Source organism: Arabidopsis lyrata (genome assembly GCF_000004255.2).
Source record: "Arabidopsis lyrata subsp. lyrata unplaced genomic scaffold ARALYscaffold_5, whole genome shotgun sequence".
Lineage (NCBI taxonomy): Eukaryota > Viridiplantae > Streptophyta > Magnoliopsida > Brassicales > Brassicaceae > Arabidopsis > Arabidopsis lyrata.
In genome coordinates, this window is record NW_003302551.1 from 10,505,373 (window position 1) to 10,522,543 (window position 17,171).

The following is a 17,171-nucleotide window of genomic DNA, read 5'->3' on the forward strand; positions in this document are numbered from 1 at the left end:
TTGTATTGTTTAATTAAACCATTTTTTTATAGTTTTATGTTAATGTTATATATATATATATATATATATATACATATATTATATATGTGTATGCGTTTCCAAAACGTTTCCAATCCCTAATTTTAGAAAAAAATCGTTTCCCGTTTCCGAAACGTTTCCCTTCCACGTTTCCGTTTCCGTTTCCATGCAACATAGATTATACCTTCTTCTTTTTTTTACTCCCTCCGTTTCACAAAGAGTGTCGTTTTAAGGTTTTAATCTCGTTTCACAAAGAATGTCGTTTTGTGTTTTCAATGCAGTTTTAAAGACTAATTCTCTTTTTTGTCCCTACTATTTTAGCTTATTAATTAGAAAGAGGGTATTATTTAGTGTATTAATAAAGGGTAGAAATGAAATTTGTTTACTTTTCTTAATTTGTGTGAAAAATGCTAAAATGACACTCTTTATGAAACAGATGGAGTATTTATTATTAGCAACCAAATTCATTTCAATTATTTCCTCATTATGTATCTTAACATATAAAAGTATGTTTCATTTTGATTTCCTCTATAAAAGTATTCTTAAGAACAAAAACCAACATAAAAAAGGAAGTATATATGTCTGATTTGAGTTTTTTTCGTTACTGATTGAGTTTTTTTTGTTACTGATTGAGTTTTTTTTTTTTATAAAAAAAATCATAAATCATAACACATTGTAAACCGTTCTGTTTTCGTTTTTTTTTGTTTGGTAGGGTCCGTTCTGTTTTCCTTAGTGATTGAGGTTTTTTTTTTTTACATTTAATTATATGTAGTTTATGAAAAAAAAACTTCATTATGTTGACTACATAATAAACATTTGTTTAGAGAATTTTTTGGTAAGAAATCGTAACTGTCGGGGATTGAGCACACGCTTTTGGCAGCACCTGCACTTCTATAATTTAATTATGTTGACTACATTTGTATTATAAATGACTTGTTAATAATTCAAACCCATTTTGAATAGGAAAAAAAAAAAAGAGATAAAGTGTTGAAGCTCTATAACAAAAAGAAAAAGTGTTAATTTTCACACACAAAAGTGATATATTCAAAAGTAATAATTTTCTTCTTAATATAATTAAAGCTTGAGATGTAACATCAATGTAAAATTTCCAAAATAATTCCTCAATAACAGAAAGAAAATAAATAAAAAAGGTCTAACAAAAAATCGATGTAATTAAATTTAGCAAATAATATTATGGATGTTGCTACCCACCGCCGTCTGAAAACACCGCGGCGAATCAACAACGGGAACACAATTACCCAAAGACCCCTTTCTCTGCCTCGGGAGATTCTTATGATACTTCCCCGGAGGCGGAAGAGAATCATCACCGGAGGAAGAAGAAGAGTCTCCTTCTCTTTGACGTATCGCCATCACGGCCACCGCTAAAACACTCTTGACCGGTTTCTTTGAGATCCCACCACGACTACGTATCCGGTGACTGAGAAGATTCCTCCGCCGGCGACTATAAGGATTCTCCAGTTTCGTCAAATCCTTCACCGGCAAAGATGCTGTTTCCGATAAGCTCGTGAACGACTTCGACTTCCCTTTGTAAAACTTCGATATCCCTCTCCTAAAATGAAGTCAACATTCAGACACTAAAACGTGTTCCATGTTCAGACATTAACCCTAGAGAACAATCAGACAAAAACAATTATACTTACTTGATGGGCAAGGCTTCTTCAAGAGACTCCATCATATCAAGAGGACCTTTGTAAGCAGACTCAATCTCATTCTCTCCACCTTCATCGTCCTCACTGTTCTTCCCGATCGAATCAAAAGTCGAAGACGTCGACGATAAGCAAGCAAATTCTTGATCCGCCGTGAAAGTCCGATCGCTCTTGTCAATGACCCTAAACATTTTTCACAGAAATGGTGAAAAATCTTTGTTAATCCATAGAGAAATAGAAGATATGAGATCTTATAGATTTGAGTTTCTGTTTCCGTTTCTATGTGCTCTTCTTGTATTCTCCATAAAGGAAAATAAATATATAAAAATCTTTATTATTATTACAAAGAGAGAACAAGATAAGAATTGAAATATTTTAGCTCTTATCCTAAGCCAACTCACTCCTTCCTTGATATATGCAATTATGCATTTATCTATCATTTAAACATTTTTGTTTTCCCATCAAATCTTATGCCCATTTACGGGATGGGATCTATGAGGCCCACTAGAAACGTTTGTATTTTTCTTAGAAAGTCCACCACATTTCAAATTTTGTGGCTCCACAAACCAGGGGTAAATAAAAACAATTAAAAAAGTAAATATTTTTTTTCGGAAAAATATCGATAAATAATAACGAAAAAATTAGATAACGAAAACAATGGTGGTATCATTTTCTGCACCACTAATTTTTATCGTTTTTGTGATTGATAAACATATATCAAAGTGATATACTTCTTATTACTGCTATCTAGTAATATACTTCCCCAACCGAATGGCCGGCCTTCTCAGTGTATTTAGAAGATTTACAAAGAGACAAACAGGAATTTTCAAGCTTCTCTTTATCTTTAATCCCTCGAAGTGCAAATGTAAAAGCGGATAATTTGGCGCGAAAAGTTCGCACCGAACCGCATCACATCACATATGTAAACAACGTTCCTCAGGATTGGTTCTTTTGAATTTTTAATTAAAAGCTGTTGACAAAAAAAAAAAAAAAAAAAAAACCCAAAAATAGAATAGAATTACTTAAAAGCGATAAAATAAAGTAGTAAGAGATAACATTATCTGAATTTTTTTCCTAGTAATTTGATCTCCGCTTGTTTAATTGGTATGCTAGCGGAGGAAAGAATAGTTAGCTCAATCGACCGCTGATTTCCCGCTGTTGAGGCCAAGGTCATCTGCACAACCTAATTAAACCTCAATCTCAGCATTCCTCATAAAAAAAAATCCAGACGAATGATGAAAGTTTCATCATAAAACACAAATGAATATGAAAAAAATAAAATGTGAAAGCATGAAAAGAAAAAAAACACACCAACGTTTTTACGAGTTAGGCTAGATCAGTATGAATTAGATTAATCCAACAATATCCACTATATGGAAACATTATTACATGTAGCTCATACAACAAGAACAGAGCTCAAGAAAATAATTAGAATCAATAGATCAAAATAATCAGAGAAGATACTCTTATCTACTTTGTTTTCCTTTAAGAAGATCTTTTGTGGTTAGTCTTTCTTCAGCCTTGTCTCTTAAACTAACCAAAAATAGCTTTCCCCGTTAACACATTGAGCTCACAGCCTAATTGAACCTCTCGATCTCATCCTTACTCACAAATCAAACTATTTTTTTCTTTTTTGATAAAACACAAATAAAAGAAATAACAACATCAAGGATATATATATTTTACAAGTTCGGCAATCTAAATATCCATCATATGATAGTGTTACAAAAACAACTGAGCTCAAGATTCAAAAGATGAAGTTAATCAAAGTAGATACCAAAGCTAACTTATATTATTATATTATTATACTAAATATAAAACTTATGAATATTTAGAGACTTATCATATGTTTTCCTTTTAGCAGACCTTTGCTTATAGTCTTTCTTCAACCTCATAACTCAAATAAACCAAGCAACAGTCTAAACTTAAGTTCCCGCTGCACGAGTATAATGAACTTAAGTGGAGGAAGATAATTAAGAATCATGGAGGTGTTAGAATGTATAAATTGAAATTCTTATCGAGTCTAGTTGCTGCCTCATATTCGAACTTCCAATGTATTCAGACTTCAGTGCTCAGCGTTTCTTCCCATTTCATGAGGTAAACATGAAATGTATCTTTCCTATTCACTCTAGGACTTGATGTAACGTGAACTACGAGAAGTCCCGTATTTCTGGTTAATATATTGACCTCAAAGGACTAAGGCGAATTGAATCATCACTAAACACCAGTCGTTTATTGAGCATGATTCTCTGTAAAATTGGGCGGGCCTACATACGTTCATTGAATACTCAGAAAATTTATCATGCACTACTCTGAAATAACGGCAGAAACGTTTTTGGCCAATATAATAAGAATTTCTATATCAACTTTGTCCATAGAGATCTTATGATATTTTTCACAAACAAGGTTTCAATAATTGGGTTGACCTTTGGGCTTTGGCCACGGATGTTGTAGTTGTACTACCGTCTGAAATTTATTCATGTCCTCTTATTTTTCTTTAAAATCTTTTTTTTTCCCAACGATAGACTAAATTACGTCTAACCATCCGAAAAGGAACAATGTATGATCTAAATTAATCGAAAATTCTAAGAATCCAATCACCTTTATTTAGGATCTTACAAATTAGAAAAAAAAAAAAAACAAGAACAAAAATAAGACAGAAAAAACTAGTGACCGATGGATGTGAATCTCTAAGTCAAGATTAGTAAACCTAAACTTAACCTTCTAAGAAAATTTCTATTATAAGTTTCCCCTAATCGTTCCCGCCATCTTAAAAATATATAAAACCGGAGGAAGAAGTAGAAAAAATAAAAACAATAAAACAATAAAAAAAAACAAGAAAAAACGAAAAGCATGCAATTGTTTTTCGTTTTTTGTTGAAACAAAAAACAAACAGAACTTCACAAAAAAATACAGAGAAAAAAAAAGATTCAGTTTCCTTTTCTTTGTTTCCACTTCTTATATAAGAGTTGGCATTTTTATTACAAACATTACATTTGAAATTATGGGTAATTATGGGGATAAAGGAAGAGGAAATGTTGTGATTAGGGCCATATTGTTGGGTCTCTATGGAATCATAAGCATTGTTTGTGTCAATGGTACTAACATAAACTACAAAGATGCTTTAACCAAATCCCTCATCTTCTTGGAGGCTCAAAGATCAGGCAAACTCCCTCCTAACAATAGGGTTCCATGGAGAGGTGATTCTGCTCTCGACGATGGCAAACTCGTAAATGTAAGTTTGGATTATATTTTTACCTCGAACAAATCATGTATATACAGAAATCAGATTTAAGGTTACAAGAAATAATGAGATAATTATTTATGTATAGGTGGATTTGTCGGGAGGGTACTATGACGCAGGAGACAATGTAAAGTATGGTCTTCCAATGGCGTTTACGATCACAACGCTTGCTTGGTCTACCATTACCTATGAGAAAGAACTCCGAGCCACGGGAGAGCTCGAAAACGCTCGTGCTGCTATCCGTTGGGGTACAGATTATTTCCTCAAATGTGCTTCTCGCAAGAACCGCCTCTATGTTCAGGTTTCAAACGAATAATCAAATTAGTATTTTGCAATTACATCATGCTAGAAAGATGAACGTACAATTTAAAATGGTTGTGCCTATGAATATGATCAAATAGGTTGGTGATCCAAACGCGGACCACCAGTGCTGGGCGAGACCCGAGAACATGAAGACGCCAAGGACGGTGTTGGAGATAAGCGATAAAGTTCCAGGAACCGAGATCGCTGCGGAAGCCGCCGCTGCATTCGCCGCTTCCTCCATCGTTTTCCGCCATGTTGACCACAAATATGCACGCCGGCTTCTCAACAAAGCCAAATTGGTATGCTTATTAATTTATGCATTTTTTTATACATAAATACTTTATTGTTTTAAACTCTTTTGTTAATTTTTAAAATAAAGACTAATTTGTTGATTTTGGTAGAAAATATGATATATTTTTGTAGAGAATTCCTTTAATCAATAAAAGAACTAAAGATCTGATCAAAATCTCAATTTCAGCTTTTCAAGCTAGCCAAAAGCCACAAGGGTACATACGATGGAGAATGCCCGTTTTATTGTTCTAACTCCGGTTACAATGTAAAACTCATCTCTAACTTCTAAATCATTTTTTCCTTCAAATATCGCTTTTTGTTGTCTTTGTTCATGTTGTAATTGATATTAATTTTGACAAATAATGTGAAGGACGAGTTGATATGGGCGGCAACATGGCTATACAAGGCGACAAGGAATGATTTGTACCTTAGCTACCTCAAATTCGAAGCCATAAGCGCTTACGTCGCTGAATTCAGCTGGGATCTCAAATACGCTGGTGCGCAGATCCTCATCACTAAGGTATATATAACACATATCAAAAGTTAATTAGATTTTCTTTTTTTTCGAAACCTATTTATGTATAAAAATATATATGTAAATGCAGTTGATCTTCGAAGGCGCAAAAGGACTTGATCTATACAAACAACAAGCAGATAGTTTTGTATGCTCTAATCTTCCCGGAAGTCCTTACCACCAAGTTTTTACTACCCCAGGTCTTGCCTCCATGCATTAACATATATACATATTTGTAAAACTTAATATATACGGTATGATTAATCATAGTGTGATCTTCTTGATTAACATATTTAGGTGGTATGATTCACTTGAGGGATGGAGCCAACAGTCAATATGTCACCGCCACCGCCTTCTTGTTCTCAACCTACGCTGATATACTACAGAAACACAACCAAAAGATCTCTTGCGGTAGCCACCAATTCGATTCAACACACCTCATGGCTTTCGCTAAAAAACAGGTATTATATATTTTTCCATAAGAATGCAAACCAAACATACACAAAATATTTATGTGTTTCCTTATTTTTCACATATGAATTATGAAGTAATATATAATATGTTAGATATATATACCTAATGTGTTATCATTATATGCATGTTACAGATTGACTACATACTAGGGCATAACCCACAAGGAAGATCGTACATGGTTGGGTTCGGACCAAACCCACCAAAGCAAGCCCATCACAGAGGAGCCTCAGTGCCCATGCATGAAGCCAACGCGCCGTTAAGTTGCCCATTGAGCTTCGTGAAATGGTACAACAAGAACGTACCTAACGCTAACGAGCTCACCGGAGCCATCTTGGGAGGACCTGACCGTCAAGACAAGTTCCAGGATCTCCGATGGACTTCCGTGTACACAGAACCTTGCACTTACATCAACTCTATCGCCGTTGGTGTTCTCGCCAAGCTCGCTGCGGCTTAGAGCCTTTTGTACCACATTCGAGACTACTTTGATGAAAGTATTCTTCTAGGGTTTCCCTTACCTACTAAAATTGCATACACCTGTGTGGCCATGCAATGTAATTCTATTTTTCATTTTCTTTTGCCTTTGTAGGTAGCTTTTTGGAATCATGTTTTCTCCAAAATATAAAATTGCATGGGTATAATAATAAGCCCTAATGATTTGAAACAATAATTAAGTGAAATTAATGAATAGCCGGAAGGATAAAACTCATTCCGTTTCACGTAGATTGTTGTTTTAAACTAGGGCTGGGCATTCGGGTATGCGGGTCGGGTTCGGGTAAAACCCAATCGGGTACGGGTCTTTCGGGTAGAGGAGTTTAGGACCCAATAGGGTAAATCTAAAATATCGGTTCGGTTTCGGTTCGGGTCCAATCGGGTTCGGGTTTAGATTTTCAGAACCGCTAAATACCTAAAAAAATCGGGTACCCTTCGGGTTCGGGTATTTTATACCCGATTATACCCAAATACCCAAAAATTTACCCAAATACCCGAAAATTTTACCCTAATATCCAAATTTTACCCGAAATTTTACCCTAATATCCTAATTTTACCCAACATTTTATCCGAATAACCGGAATTTTATCCAAATATTCCAAAAATTTACAAGTATCTCGCATATAAATATATTTAGTCTTAAATATTTAAATATAAGTATATTTAGTTTTTGGTCATTATTCTCGGATATTTGGAGATAAATGTATTTAGCTTGAATATTAGATATATATAAAGTTTTTATATGTATAAGTATATATAATTTCGGGTAATCGGATACTCGTTCGGGTATCGGGTTCGGATCGGGTTTTACCCTATACCCACGGGTACGCCGTTACAAGACCCAATAGGGTAAATAGCTAATACCCGTACCCGCCCCGAACCGGTTTTTTCGGGTCGGTTTCGGTTCGGGTACTCGGGTACGGTTTTTTTGCCCAGGCCTATTTTAAACTCCATTTTTTTGTTTTGTGTAGAATGATGTTTTTTTTTTTTGGTTAATGTCTATGTAGTAATTTGCATAACATTTTCTAATATATCTTTTAAAAATAATTATTTTCAGTTCTAATATGTATTAAAATAAATAAATAAATTAAAATTTATGATTTTAAAATACTAACAAAAATACTATTATTATTTTTTGTCAAAGGAACTTACTAATCTGAAATATTTATCACCTTTATATGATGAAGAGAGCGAACAATGAATTAAAGAGTACAATCACGTCTTAGAAGATCATGCGAGCAGAAACTTGTACTGCCGCCCGTGAGGAGTCGCTCCTTTTTGGTTGGTACGGTCAACTTGGCGCCACTCAAGCCGGCCTTGATTCCTTGAAACCATGAAACTGAAGCAGCCTAATTTCGCTAGCTACATAAAATGATTGGGAAAAAGGCATATTTAACAATTTTTGTCGTACTCTTTTATACATAGATTTTGATACCGGGGTAGTAATTTGAACAATTTTTTTTTCTCAAATAAACTAAATGAAGTACAAAACTTTAGTTGAAATCAATGAAATTTTATGTTGGGTTCTCTCTCTCTTTTCCTTCACTAAACGAGGATGCAAAGACTCAAGAGAATGCTGCTGGGCCAAACTGGATCATTGGAATTGACCCTGACTTGTCCGGAGCTTTGGCCTAGTTGAAAAATGACATGGGATCTTGTTCTGCTTAGGTGAATCTCTAAAAATAAAATTGTTTACCTCTTTCTTCTTAAACCCTAGACATATTTTTTCCTTCTTTCTTCGAGAACCATGGTTCGTGACGTTACTTGATATTCCGTTGGTTACGTTATTAGATGATAGAGAAATTATATGAAAATATTTGATGTTATTAATGTGTGTTAGAGAGAGGTACGTATGTGTAAATTACTAAATTATATTTATCTATTTTTGAAGTTGGGTTGTTTTAGTGAAATTTTATTTTATGTTGATAATGTCGTTCATGTGAGTCATGTTGGAAAGGTAAAGCGGAATATCTTTCTGGGATGTAAAATCATACTTGTTTAACTAAAAAATATTTAAACCCTTTATTCGGATTTGTTTTGCATAAATTAAATTAATAAATATAAAAAAAAATTAAAAACCCTAACACGTAACAAATAAGATTATTTTAAACATTAAATAGTGACTCGTTTCGTTGCTTCAGATAATATTTTCTAGATCGATCGAATCTTATAGGGCAAGGAGTGATCAAACAAGAGAGCAGAGCATATTCTCATATGCCAATTTTCTTACTCACAATAGTGGATTTCGTCGTATCTGAAACGATCTAGCTGCGCACAATCAAGTTTCATGTTGTTTAATATCGTGTTTTGTTCAGAAAATTTCTGTTGAAGTATAAGAACTAAACGAAACAGTGAAAGAGGAAAAAGAAGTAAGTTCTTATTCTTTTCGTTTGAGTAATATTTAACTTTGGGAGACATAAGTTCTTTTAGGCTCCAATGAATCTATGAGACTATGACGTATGTACAAAAAAGTTTTTAGATAATGGTTTGCTTAGTTCTACGTTTGCGGTCCATTATTACAAACTTTTTATGAACGTGAGTTGATTACTTTTGTGCTTAATTACTTTCCTTACTTCCATGATTCGTGTAGAGACTCTAAGGGCAATGACTCTCTCCTCTAAGCTCAAATCTTTCCGTTCTCGATTTTTCTCCTCACATGATAAGGCCAAAGAGAAGGCTTTGATGAAGCAAGAATTGTTGAATCCTCTCTCTTATTCTTCACCAAACTACGACGAGGCGATTCAAGAGAATTTTAAGCCACACTGGATCATTGGGATTGACCCTACCTTGTCCGGAGCTTTGGCTGTGCTGAAATTCGACGACAAGGGATCTTGTTCTGCTCAGGTGAATCGCTACTAATTTATTTTCTACTAGAATTATGACCCGTGCGAGCACGGGTTGAATACTTGATTAATATTTTTGCTTATTAGTTCTAATATTTTTCTTTAAGCTATAAGGTTAGAGTGTAACTGTAATAGAAACGAACAATGGAGGAAAAGTCTTATACCTCACAAATGGTAATGAAATTACGTAAGAAATCATAACTGGTTTTTTTTAATATGGTAAGTGTCAGAACGTAAACGATAGCTATTAGCCTAGATCACCTCTTAATGGAGTTTCTGGCCAGATTAGCAACCAAAGATCTCTTACAACTATTGCTTCTAATTCTTGTGCCTTTTGAAGACATAAAATCCTTTGCTCTCTATCCTTTTAGTAAATCCTGAGACATCTTCCTACTGTGATTGATAAAATTAGAATTAACATGAGTTATAGAGAAAATGGATGAATTAATGAATGAATAGGAATAAAGTTTAAGCATTAACCTGAATAAAATTTTAACCTTTGGTTTCTATGGCAACCACAAGAAAAAACGATGGAGAGGAATATAGAAAAAAATCAATTAAAGAAGAAGTTGAATTGATTGGACTTAAATAGGAGATGAATCAGTTTAAATCATGCCATGATCTGAGTTGAACGTGTTGTTAGTGTGAGCAATTTTAGGGATATAGGTTTTTTTACAGTTTTTGTTTCGTTAAAATATCAGTTTATTTTAATTTTTTCCTTTTCTTACACGATCTCTAATTTCTTTTAGAATTGTTTTTTTTCTAAATAAAATTATAAATAAATAGAAATCTATGTGGCAAAATTTTATTGGTCTTGTGACTTGTGCTTTATAATATAAAGGATAGGAAAATTGTTTTTCTTCTGAAACCCTAGAACTATATAATAAAGAAAAAAAAAATACTAAAAACCCCTAGAACTGGGAACTACGAGATTGTAGGCTTTGTGAAGTTAATTAAGATATTCCACTTTTGGTTAATCATAATTTATATTTACAAGGTTCGATTGTTATCTATAGGAATTATATGAATGAAAATAATATTGGATGATAGAAGATTTACGATTAATTAACCTGTTTGTAACTAAGACATGCTTTGTACACTGTTTTCTTGGTGAATACTGGAAATTGCACTTTAGTCATTTTGATATATCCGTCAAAGTTGATTGAGTTTTGTGTGTTAAATCTGTAAAGGTATATGATACTCCTCGGCGGCAAGTTGTAGTTCAAAATATCCCAAGATCTCGTTTCAAAGAAAAATCAATGCTAGAACTGATTCGTACTCTAGATGTTCCATCCGGTAAGAATGATATTTCACTGTGGTTTTGTTGCGGTGTTCTTTGCGTTAGACTTAAATTCAATTTAGTGTCTTTAATGTTGTAGGAACCAAGGCATTTGTAGCGAAAATGATTCTCTATGAAGACGACAATATCATGGTAAAAAATTACTCATCTTTTTCTACTTCAGTATTTATGATATGGATTCAATAAACTAAAACATGATTGTGTCTTTATATCTTAGGCTGCCTACAATGCAGGACTTGGATATGGATTATGGACAGGAATACTTCTCACATCTAACATTTCTGTTAGTTCCGTTGCTCCTTCGACATGGAAGAAACATTTTAAACTTAGTATTTATAGCCGGGTGATGAATCCTCACTCTCAAAGTTTTATGATTTCATGTCTAACCTCTCATCAGTTGCAATAAAGATTTTATTTTCTTCATAGGATGGTGGCAGGAAACTCGCATTGAAAATGTTTCCATCACTTAGTTCCCAATTGACAAGGAGAAGGGACTATGCTCGAGCTAATGCACTACTCATTGCTGCATATGGTCATGCTACAAGTGAAACAAAATATTACTCATTTTCTCAAATTTAGTGACATATCTAAAATATCTGAAAATGAGTAATATTTTGGCTGGTTTCATTTATATGTATATTGCCTCTCTCTTCTTCCTTTGGCTTTGAGAAAATTCTTCACTAATTAATTTGCAAAACAGTATTTTTGATTCTTCTTCTGTGTTCGAGTTCTATAGTAGTATTTATCTCATTTTCAAGCTGGGTGTTGTTAATGTAGTTAGATTATGTTTTGACCCGACCTTCCTGACCAAAAACTCGACCCGACCGAAATCCTCCTGACCCTACAAATTATAAATAAGCTCCGACAAAACAACTTAAAAGTCACATTAGAATTAGATGATCTTAACACATCCTTCAGCTTGCACACTGAAGAAAAGTTATAAATCAGCAGTATATATCCAATATAAATCTTAAAATCTGGAACGACAAAATAGAATGAGTCAGGTCAGTGCCGGCGTTTGGGGTGTGCAAGTGGAGCAATTGTTCTGGGTCCAATTTTTTTGGGTAAATTTAAGGGCCCAAATTTTTTTTTTCTGTATAGAAAAAAATGTAATTTTTAAAACTTTAAGATATCTTTATTATAAAAAAAGCCTAAATATTTTATTTAGTATGAAAGTGGTTAATTTTTAAGTTTTTTTAACATAACAAAGGCCCAATTTTTTTTTTTTTTGGTATGAAAAGAGCCAATTTTTAAGATTTGTACCAAGACTCTAAATTAATTGAGCCGGCCCTGGGTCAGGTCCATTGGGATTTAGAGCACCATTATCGGTGGATCTAAATGGATGTATAAAAGATAAAAGATCTAAAAATAAATAAAAAAACTAAATAAAAGAAATAGATCCGGTTACAACTTTGGATATTTCCACCAGATTTAGACTTGCATACGTGTCACTTTTTGGTTGGTAGAAAATATGTGTAAAAAGAAAAAAAAAATTAGGCCTGTGTTTTCTCTCTTTAACAGTTTTCCTCGACTCTTCCTCTCTCTTGTTCATCTATCACTGATGGCGAAATCGGAACCCAAATCCGTCGATTTGAGAACCGAAATGAGTCTCAAATGGTGTTGTCTGAGTGGTCGTTCTGCTGTTGTCTTCATTTTCCACCGACTCTGGTTCAAATCGGAGAGTTTGGTTTCTACCGTTCGAGAATGGTTCACCAAATCGTGAGATTTGTGTTCAAGGAAGCTCCAATTTCTTTCAAATGGTATGAATCTATCTGATTTAATGTGTAGCTCGTGATAGAATCTTCCATTTTATGCAAATCGAAATAAGGGTTCTTTGAGTTTTAAAAAATTAGGGTTTTTCATTTTAGCTTGATTAGCTTAATTTGAAAGATTAAGCAGTCTCTGTTGGTAGTTATTAGCCATGATTGAAGACGAATTTAGGCAGTCTTGCTTGATTTCGATAAGTAATTGCTTCATTCTCTCTTTGAGTATTGTTTAGTTTCGAAAACTGCAATCTCTAATTCTTGCTTGTTCTTTGTTGCAAATTGAGGTTTTTGGGTCATACAGGACAAGGCTTTATCTTCCAACAAGTGATATAGATGTAAGGGTTAAACAATACTTTTGTTTCATTTAGTCTGTTCGTTTCGTCGCCGCAGGCGGCAGCGGCGGCGGCAAACACTACCGCAGGTTGTTGTTCGTTTCGTCACCGCTGCCGCTGTCGCATCTGTTCGTTTCGTCGCCGCTGCGACAATTTTCATTTAATTCTTATTTTATTTTTATAAATTTGTATAATTAAAAATAAAATGTAATTTAAATATATTTATATCCATATGAAATATTTGTTTAGGTATAATTTAAATAGTCATGAGCTAACAGTGTTTCTTTTATTATGGAGTTTATAGTATGTGAATGTGATTGTTGAGAAATCTAACAAATAGTCATGAGCTTACAATGTTTCTTTAATATATTACATCACTTAATATATTACAAATTAACCTTATTTGTAAGAAGGACAAGATTTAATATATTACAAATTAACCTTATTTGGGTTCAAAAGGTTTCATCACTTAGAATTCAAGCTCACACGAGCAAATCGAGTACCAAGACAAAATACAGGTTTTCACAAATCTGACTTTCCTTACACACTGTTTTTGATACACATAAAGCTCATAAGGTACATATTTCTATTTTTACATTCATTAGTTGGAAGGAATAACAATATCGCCAAGTGAGTTGCTAGGTTCTCCAATGGTCCAGTCCCCGGGTAAGCCGACTGTTGCACACAGAATCCTATAAACGAAGACTAAACCTTTAAGATAAACATCACACACCAACTCAATTAGATTAAACTTAACAAGACTAAACCTTTATGATAAGACAAAGATTGGATAATGAAACTTACAACAGCGAGCATAGCCCATCTACAGTGGATGAGCTCTGATTCTTTGTATCTCTCAAGGTTCTCTGGAACTTCTCCAAGTCCAAGTGGGTCAAATCCAAAGTCACTGCACAATGTTGTACCCAATAACTTGTCATAAAATAAGGTTTCAATACATTTATCTAGATTCTCTAGATACATATCTAAAAGACCATCAGTTTTGAGCTATTTTCTACAACAAAATAAACCCAAGACAACAGCTTTAAGCCTTTAACGTCAGAGATTATATATCAATACTACTACCCTTTAGTTGTACTACTCATTTTGACACCTAAAGGTGGACTTTACTTTCGTGAAGCAAGAGACAGAATCATAAAGCATGAGACTCAATTAACAAGCGTTAGTGAAGACATGAAACAGTAACTAATATGAACTCTTCTTAAACAAAGTCTCTTATGAACTACAATACTGTGAACCCTTGACAAGTTCTTCAAAACAAACTTTCTTATGAACTACAATGGGAACATAGCAGATGACACAAACAACAAAAAGACTAGCTTTTAGCTAAAACCTTTAAAATTTGTAGTGAGTGTTGTTAATTCAACAAATGATAAATAGATCTGCAAGTTCAAATACCCAATTCTCAAAAATCAATAAGTAAGCTCATCTAATGCCTAAAGTAAAAACTTTAGTTAGAGAAATCACTATGAAACAACTCACGGAGAAGATGGGTTTAAAAAGGACTACTTGAAATCGAATAAACCCATATTACAGAACATTCTCAATACAAAAATCCATTGAATGGCAAAAACGTAAGCATGAATTAGAGATATAGATTGAAATTAGGAGGGACTAAATCCAAATTGCAAACGAAATCAAATTTACCTTTGAAGTCAGGAGATTGATGAACAGAGGAAGCTGAATCAAGAACAAACTCGTCTGGGAACAAACTCGAAATCGCCGAGCTTACTTCTCTGTTGTTTCAGTAAGAGAGATCGAATGTGTAAAAGAGAGAAGAGAAGAAGAGAAGCGTAGCTTTTTAGGGGGGGGGGGTATTGGACGAAGGAAATTGATAGAATTAAACAGAATTTGAATTCTAGTGTTATTCATTTTGACTTTTTGTAGATTCTATTAAATTCTTGTGTTATTGAAATAACTATTTGTAACCATTCTTTTAAAATATTTTTAATTCTAGTGTTATTCAATTTGTTGAATTCTTAGTTCTATTAAATTCAAGTGTTATTCAGTGTTATGTAAAATTCTATGACACCATTATTTGACAAGAATTTAATAGAAAAATTAGTGTAAAATGTATTGAACAAATTCTGAGCCTTTATGTTGTGATTTCGGTGGAAAAAAAAAAGACGTACGGACTTCAAATGGTTCTTCTTCTCATTGTCATCTCTTCTGGAGCCAAGACCTCAACAAAATTTCCCTCAAATGATTCATCTTAACATTGACATCTCTTCTAGAGCAACCAAGAGCCTCATGTGCGAACCATTAGCTATGAACTCATGTGCAACATATCTTCTTTTCCACCTCTGATCTGCTCCAAGCTTGATCCTTCACCACCATCGAGAGTTTCCACAACCATGACATGTGCTAATAGAGCCACCAGTGGTTTCCACCACCTATGCGACTTCTCCAACTCTCTCCTTTTCTTCATGGCTCTCTCTCTCTCTCTCCTCTTCTCCCTTTCTCTCTTTTTTGTGTTAACGAGATTACTGTCTCTTTCATCACATCTCCACATGAGACCTCACTTCTCATGTTTTCTCGTATCCTCCAGAGATGCCATGTGACCATGTCTTAGCCGTGTCTCTCTTTCCATTTGACGGAGTTGATCGAGAATCAACCACGGTGAGTCAAAATGAAACAACGCCAAACGACGGCAACGACACAACAACTTCGGATTGATCTCCATATCATCGTGAGCACAAGCTAGGATGACAATGACACGCTTGCTTTGGTAGCTGCGACATCTGCAAGGTTTCGGGTGTGCTCGTGAGTCGTGAATCGTGATCTCTGTTTTTGTTAACGTGAGAACAACAAAGCAAAAAAATTATTTGATACTCATCAGTGCTGAAGCATGTTTGTTATTTTATTCGTTATGGATATGCTCCAATTTTATTAGATAAGAATGTTGTTGCTAGATTTTCGATACTTTTGAAATTTATTAAATTAATTATTGTTTATTATAAAATCTTGGATGCTTCGACGGTGAACACACACACTTCTTCTTTCCATCGCCACCGTCACCACCGCTACGGTGACCAGCGGTGGCTTCCACATCTGTTGCCACCGTCATTTCTGCCACCGGGGTAATTTCGTGGAAGCTCTCCGGAGGGATAACAAGAGGTAGAAGAATTTTGTAAATATATCTTTTCAATTCTATTGAAATTTCTTTTCAATTCTATTGAAATTTCTTTTCTTTTCTATTAAATTGTTGTAGAATATTCGTAGAATTTGAAAGAAAGATTTTAAAAAATCTTTACAAGTACTTGTAAATCTGTATTTATGTCTTTAATTCAATTCTATTAAATTCTATGACATTCTTTGCTTCAATACCCCCTCCTTAGGTTTAGGTTTCTTTGTGATTTCTTAAACATATTAAGGGTAATATTGTCATTTACCACATAGATCGCAGCTATTCAATCGTTTGACGCTGAATTTAAATAGCGTCCAAATTTTTTTGCCGCAGAACGCAGCGTTATGCCGCAGGTAGTTGCGGCAACGAAACGAACATGGATACTTACGTCTGCCGCAGCAGCAGGTAGTTGCGGCGACGAAACGAACATGCTAATTGTCTCTGAAACTTTATTTTAGCAACTCTCTTCTTCTTCTCTCTTTGTTGTCTTCTACAAGTGATATACATATAGTCCTCTGTAAGTTAAATCTCATGTTTCAATTTAGTCATCCACAAGTAGAGATTATTGTTTTTTTTCTAAGGGTTTTTTCTTATCTTCTTTCAATGTCTTGATTTTTCTTTAATCTCAATAGTTTCCAAAACAAGTTTGCTTTGTTTAGTAAACTGTCTACATCATGTTTTGTTTATGCTTTGTGTATGATCAATGCTTGTTAGGTTAATACTTATCTCTCTTTCGTCTTTCTTTATTTCTTTGTGTCTATCCACATGAATTTGATCAAGTTTGC

At 34.0% G+C, this 17,171-nt stretch overlaps 3 protein-coding genes and 2 long non-coding RNA genes across 6 annotated transcripts; 3 read left to right on the forward strand and 2 right to left on the reverse strand.

The window, feature by feature from the left end:
• Positions 1–471: 471 nt before the first annotated feature.
• LOC9313373 lies at positions 472–2,018 on the reverse strand. Its single transcript, XM_021024209.1, has 2 exons — positions 1,680–2,018; positions 472–1,588 (listed from the first exon to the last, which is right to left on the reverse strand). Exons 1-2 carry the CDS (start codon positions 1,874–1,876, stop codon positions 1,198–1,200), a joined length of 588 nt encoding a protein of 195 aa, XP_020879868.1. The 5' UTR covers positions 1,877–2,018; the 3' UTR covers positions 472–1,197.
• A 2,445-nt stretch (positions 2,019–4,463) lies between these two features.
• On the forward strand, positions 4,464–7,231 carry LOC9313374 (endoglucanase 16). Its single transcript, XM_002875583.2, has 8 exons — positions 4,464–4,920; positions 5,018–5,230; positions 5,331–5,531; positions 5,711–5,788; positions 5,894–6,043; positions 6,129–6,237; positions 6,335–6,498; positions 6,645–7,231. The coding sequence occupies exons 1-8, from the start codon at positions 4,690–4,692 to the stop codon at positions 6,963–6,965; spliced, it is 1,467 nt and encodes a 488-aa protein (XP_002875629.1). The 5' UTR covers positions 4,464–4,689; the 3' UTR covers positions 6,966–7,231.
• A 2,265-nt stretch (positions 7,232–9,496) lies between these two features.
• Positions 9,497–11,854, forward strand: LOC9311698. The gene is made up of 5 exons (XM_002875584.2): positions 9,497–9,844; positions 11,034–11,139; positions 11,223–11,275; positions 11,361–11,486; positions 11,570–11,854. The coding sequence occupies exons 1-5, from the start codon at positions 9,578–9,580 to the stop codon at positions 11,720–11,722; spliced, it is 705 nt and encodes a 234-aa protein (XP_002875630.2). The 5' UTR covers positions 9,497–9,577; the 3' UTR covers positions 11,723–11,854.
• A 1,055-nt stretch (positions 11,855–12,909) lies between these two features.
• Positions 12,910–14,273, forward strand: LOC110228004. The gene is made up of 2 exons (XR_002331603.1): positions 12,910–13,193; positions 14,079–14,273. It is a non-coding gene; the product is annotated as an uncharacterized LOC110228004 (long non-coding RNA).
• On the reverse strand, positions 13,659–15,183 carry LOC110228003. Of its 2 annotated transcripts, none has more exons than XR_002331601.1 (3): positions 14,907–15,183; positions 14,046–14,148; positions 13,659–13,952 (listed from the first exon to the last, which is right to left on the reverse strand). It is a non-coding gene; the product is annotated as an uncharacterized LOC110228003 (long non-coding RNA). The 2 variants fall into 2 exon arrangements; XR_002331602.1 differs by having other exon boundaries at positions 13,659–13,933; positions 14,907–15,180.
• Positions 15,184–17,171: the final 1,988 nt, after the last annotated feature.

What these genes read in the sequence shown, in the direction of transcription:
- LOC9313374 (XM_002875583.2), top strand. Translation starts at nt 4,690, where the DNA reads ATGGGTAATTATGGGGATAAAGGAAGAGGAAATGTTGTGATTAGGGCC. An exon ending in ACGATGGCAAACTCGTAAAT is followed by an intron (nt 4,921 to 5,017) that starts GTAAGTTTGGAT and finishes ATTTATGTATAG; the next exon opens with GTGGATTTGTCGGGAGGGTA. An exon ending in CCAAGTTTTTACTACCCCAG is followed by an intron (nt 6,238 to 6,334) that starts GTCTTGCCTCCA and finishes TAACATATTTAG; the next exon opens with GTGGTATGATTCACTTGAGG.
- LOC9313373 (XM_021024209.1), bottom strand. Translation starts at nt 1,876, where the DNA reads ATGTTTAGGGTCATTGACAAGAGCGATCGGACTTTCACGGCGGATCAA. An exon ending in GAAGAAGCCTTGCCCATCAA is followed by an intron (nt 1,589 to 1,679) that starts GTAAGTATAATT and finishes ACTTCATTTTAG; the next exon opens with GAGAGGGATATCGAAGTTTT.
- LOC9311698 (XM_002875584.2), top strand. Translation starts at nt 9,578, where the DNA reads ATGATTCGTGTAGAGACTCTAAGGGCAATGACTCTCTCCTCTAAGCTC. An exon ending in TACTCTAGATGTTCCATCCG is followed by an intron (nt 11,140 to 11,222) that starts GTAAGAATGATA and finishes TTAATGTTGTAG; the next exon opens with GAACCAAGGCATTTGTAGCG. An exon ending in ATGAAGACGACAATATCATG is followed by an intron (nt 11,276 to 11,360) that starts GTAAAAAATTAC and finishes TTTATATCTTAG; the next exon opens with GCTGCCTACAATGCAGGACT.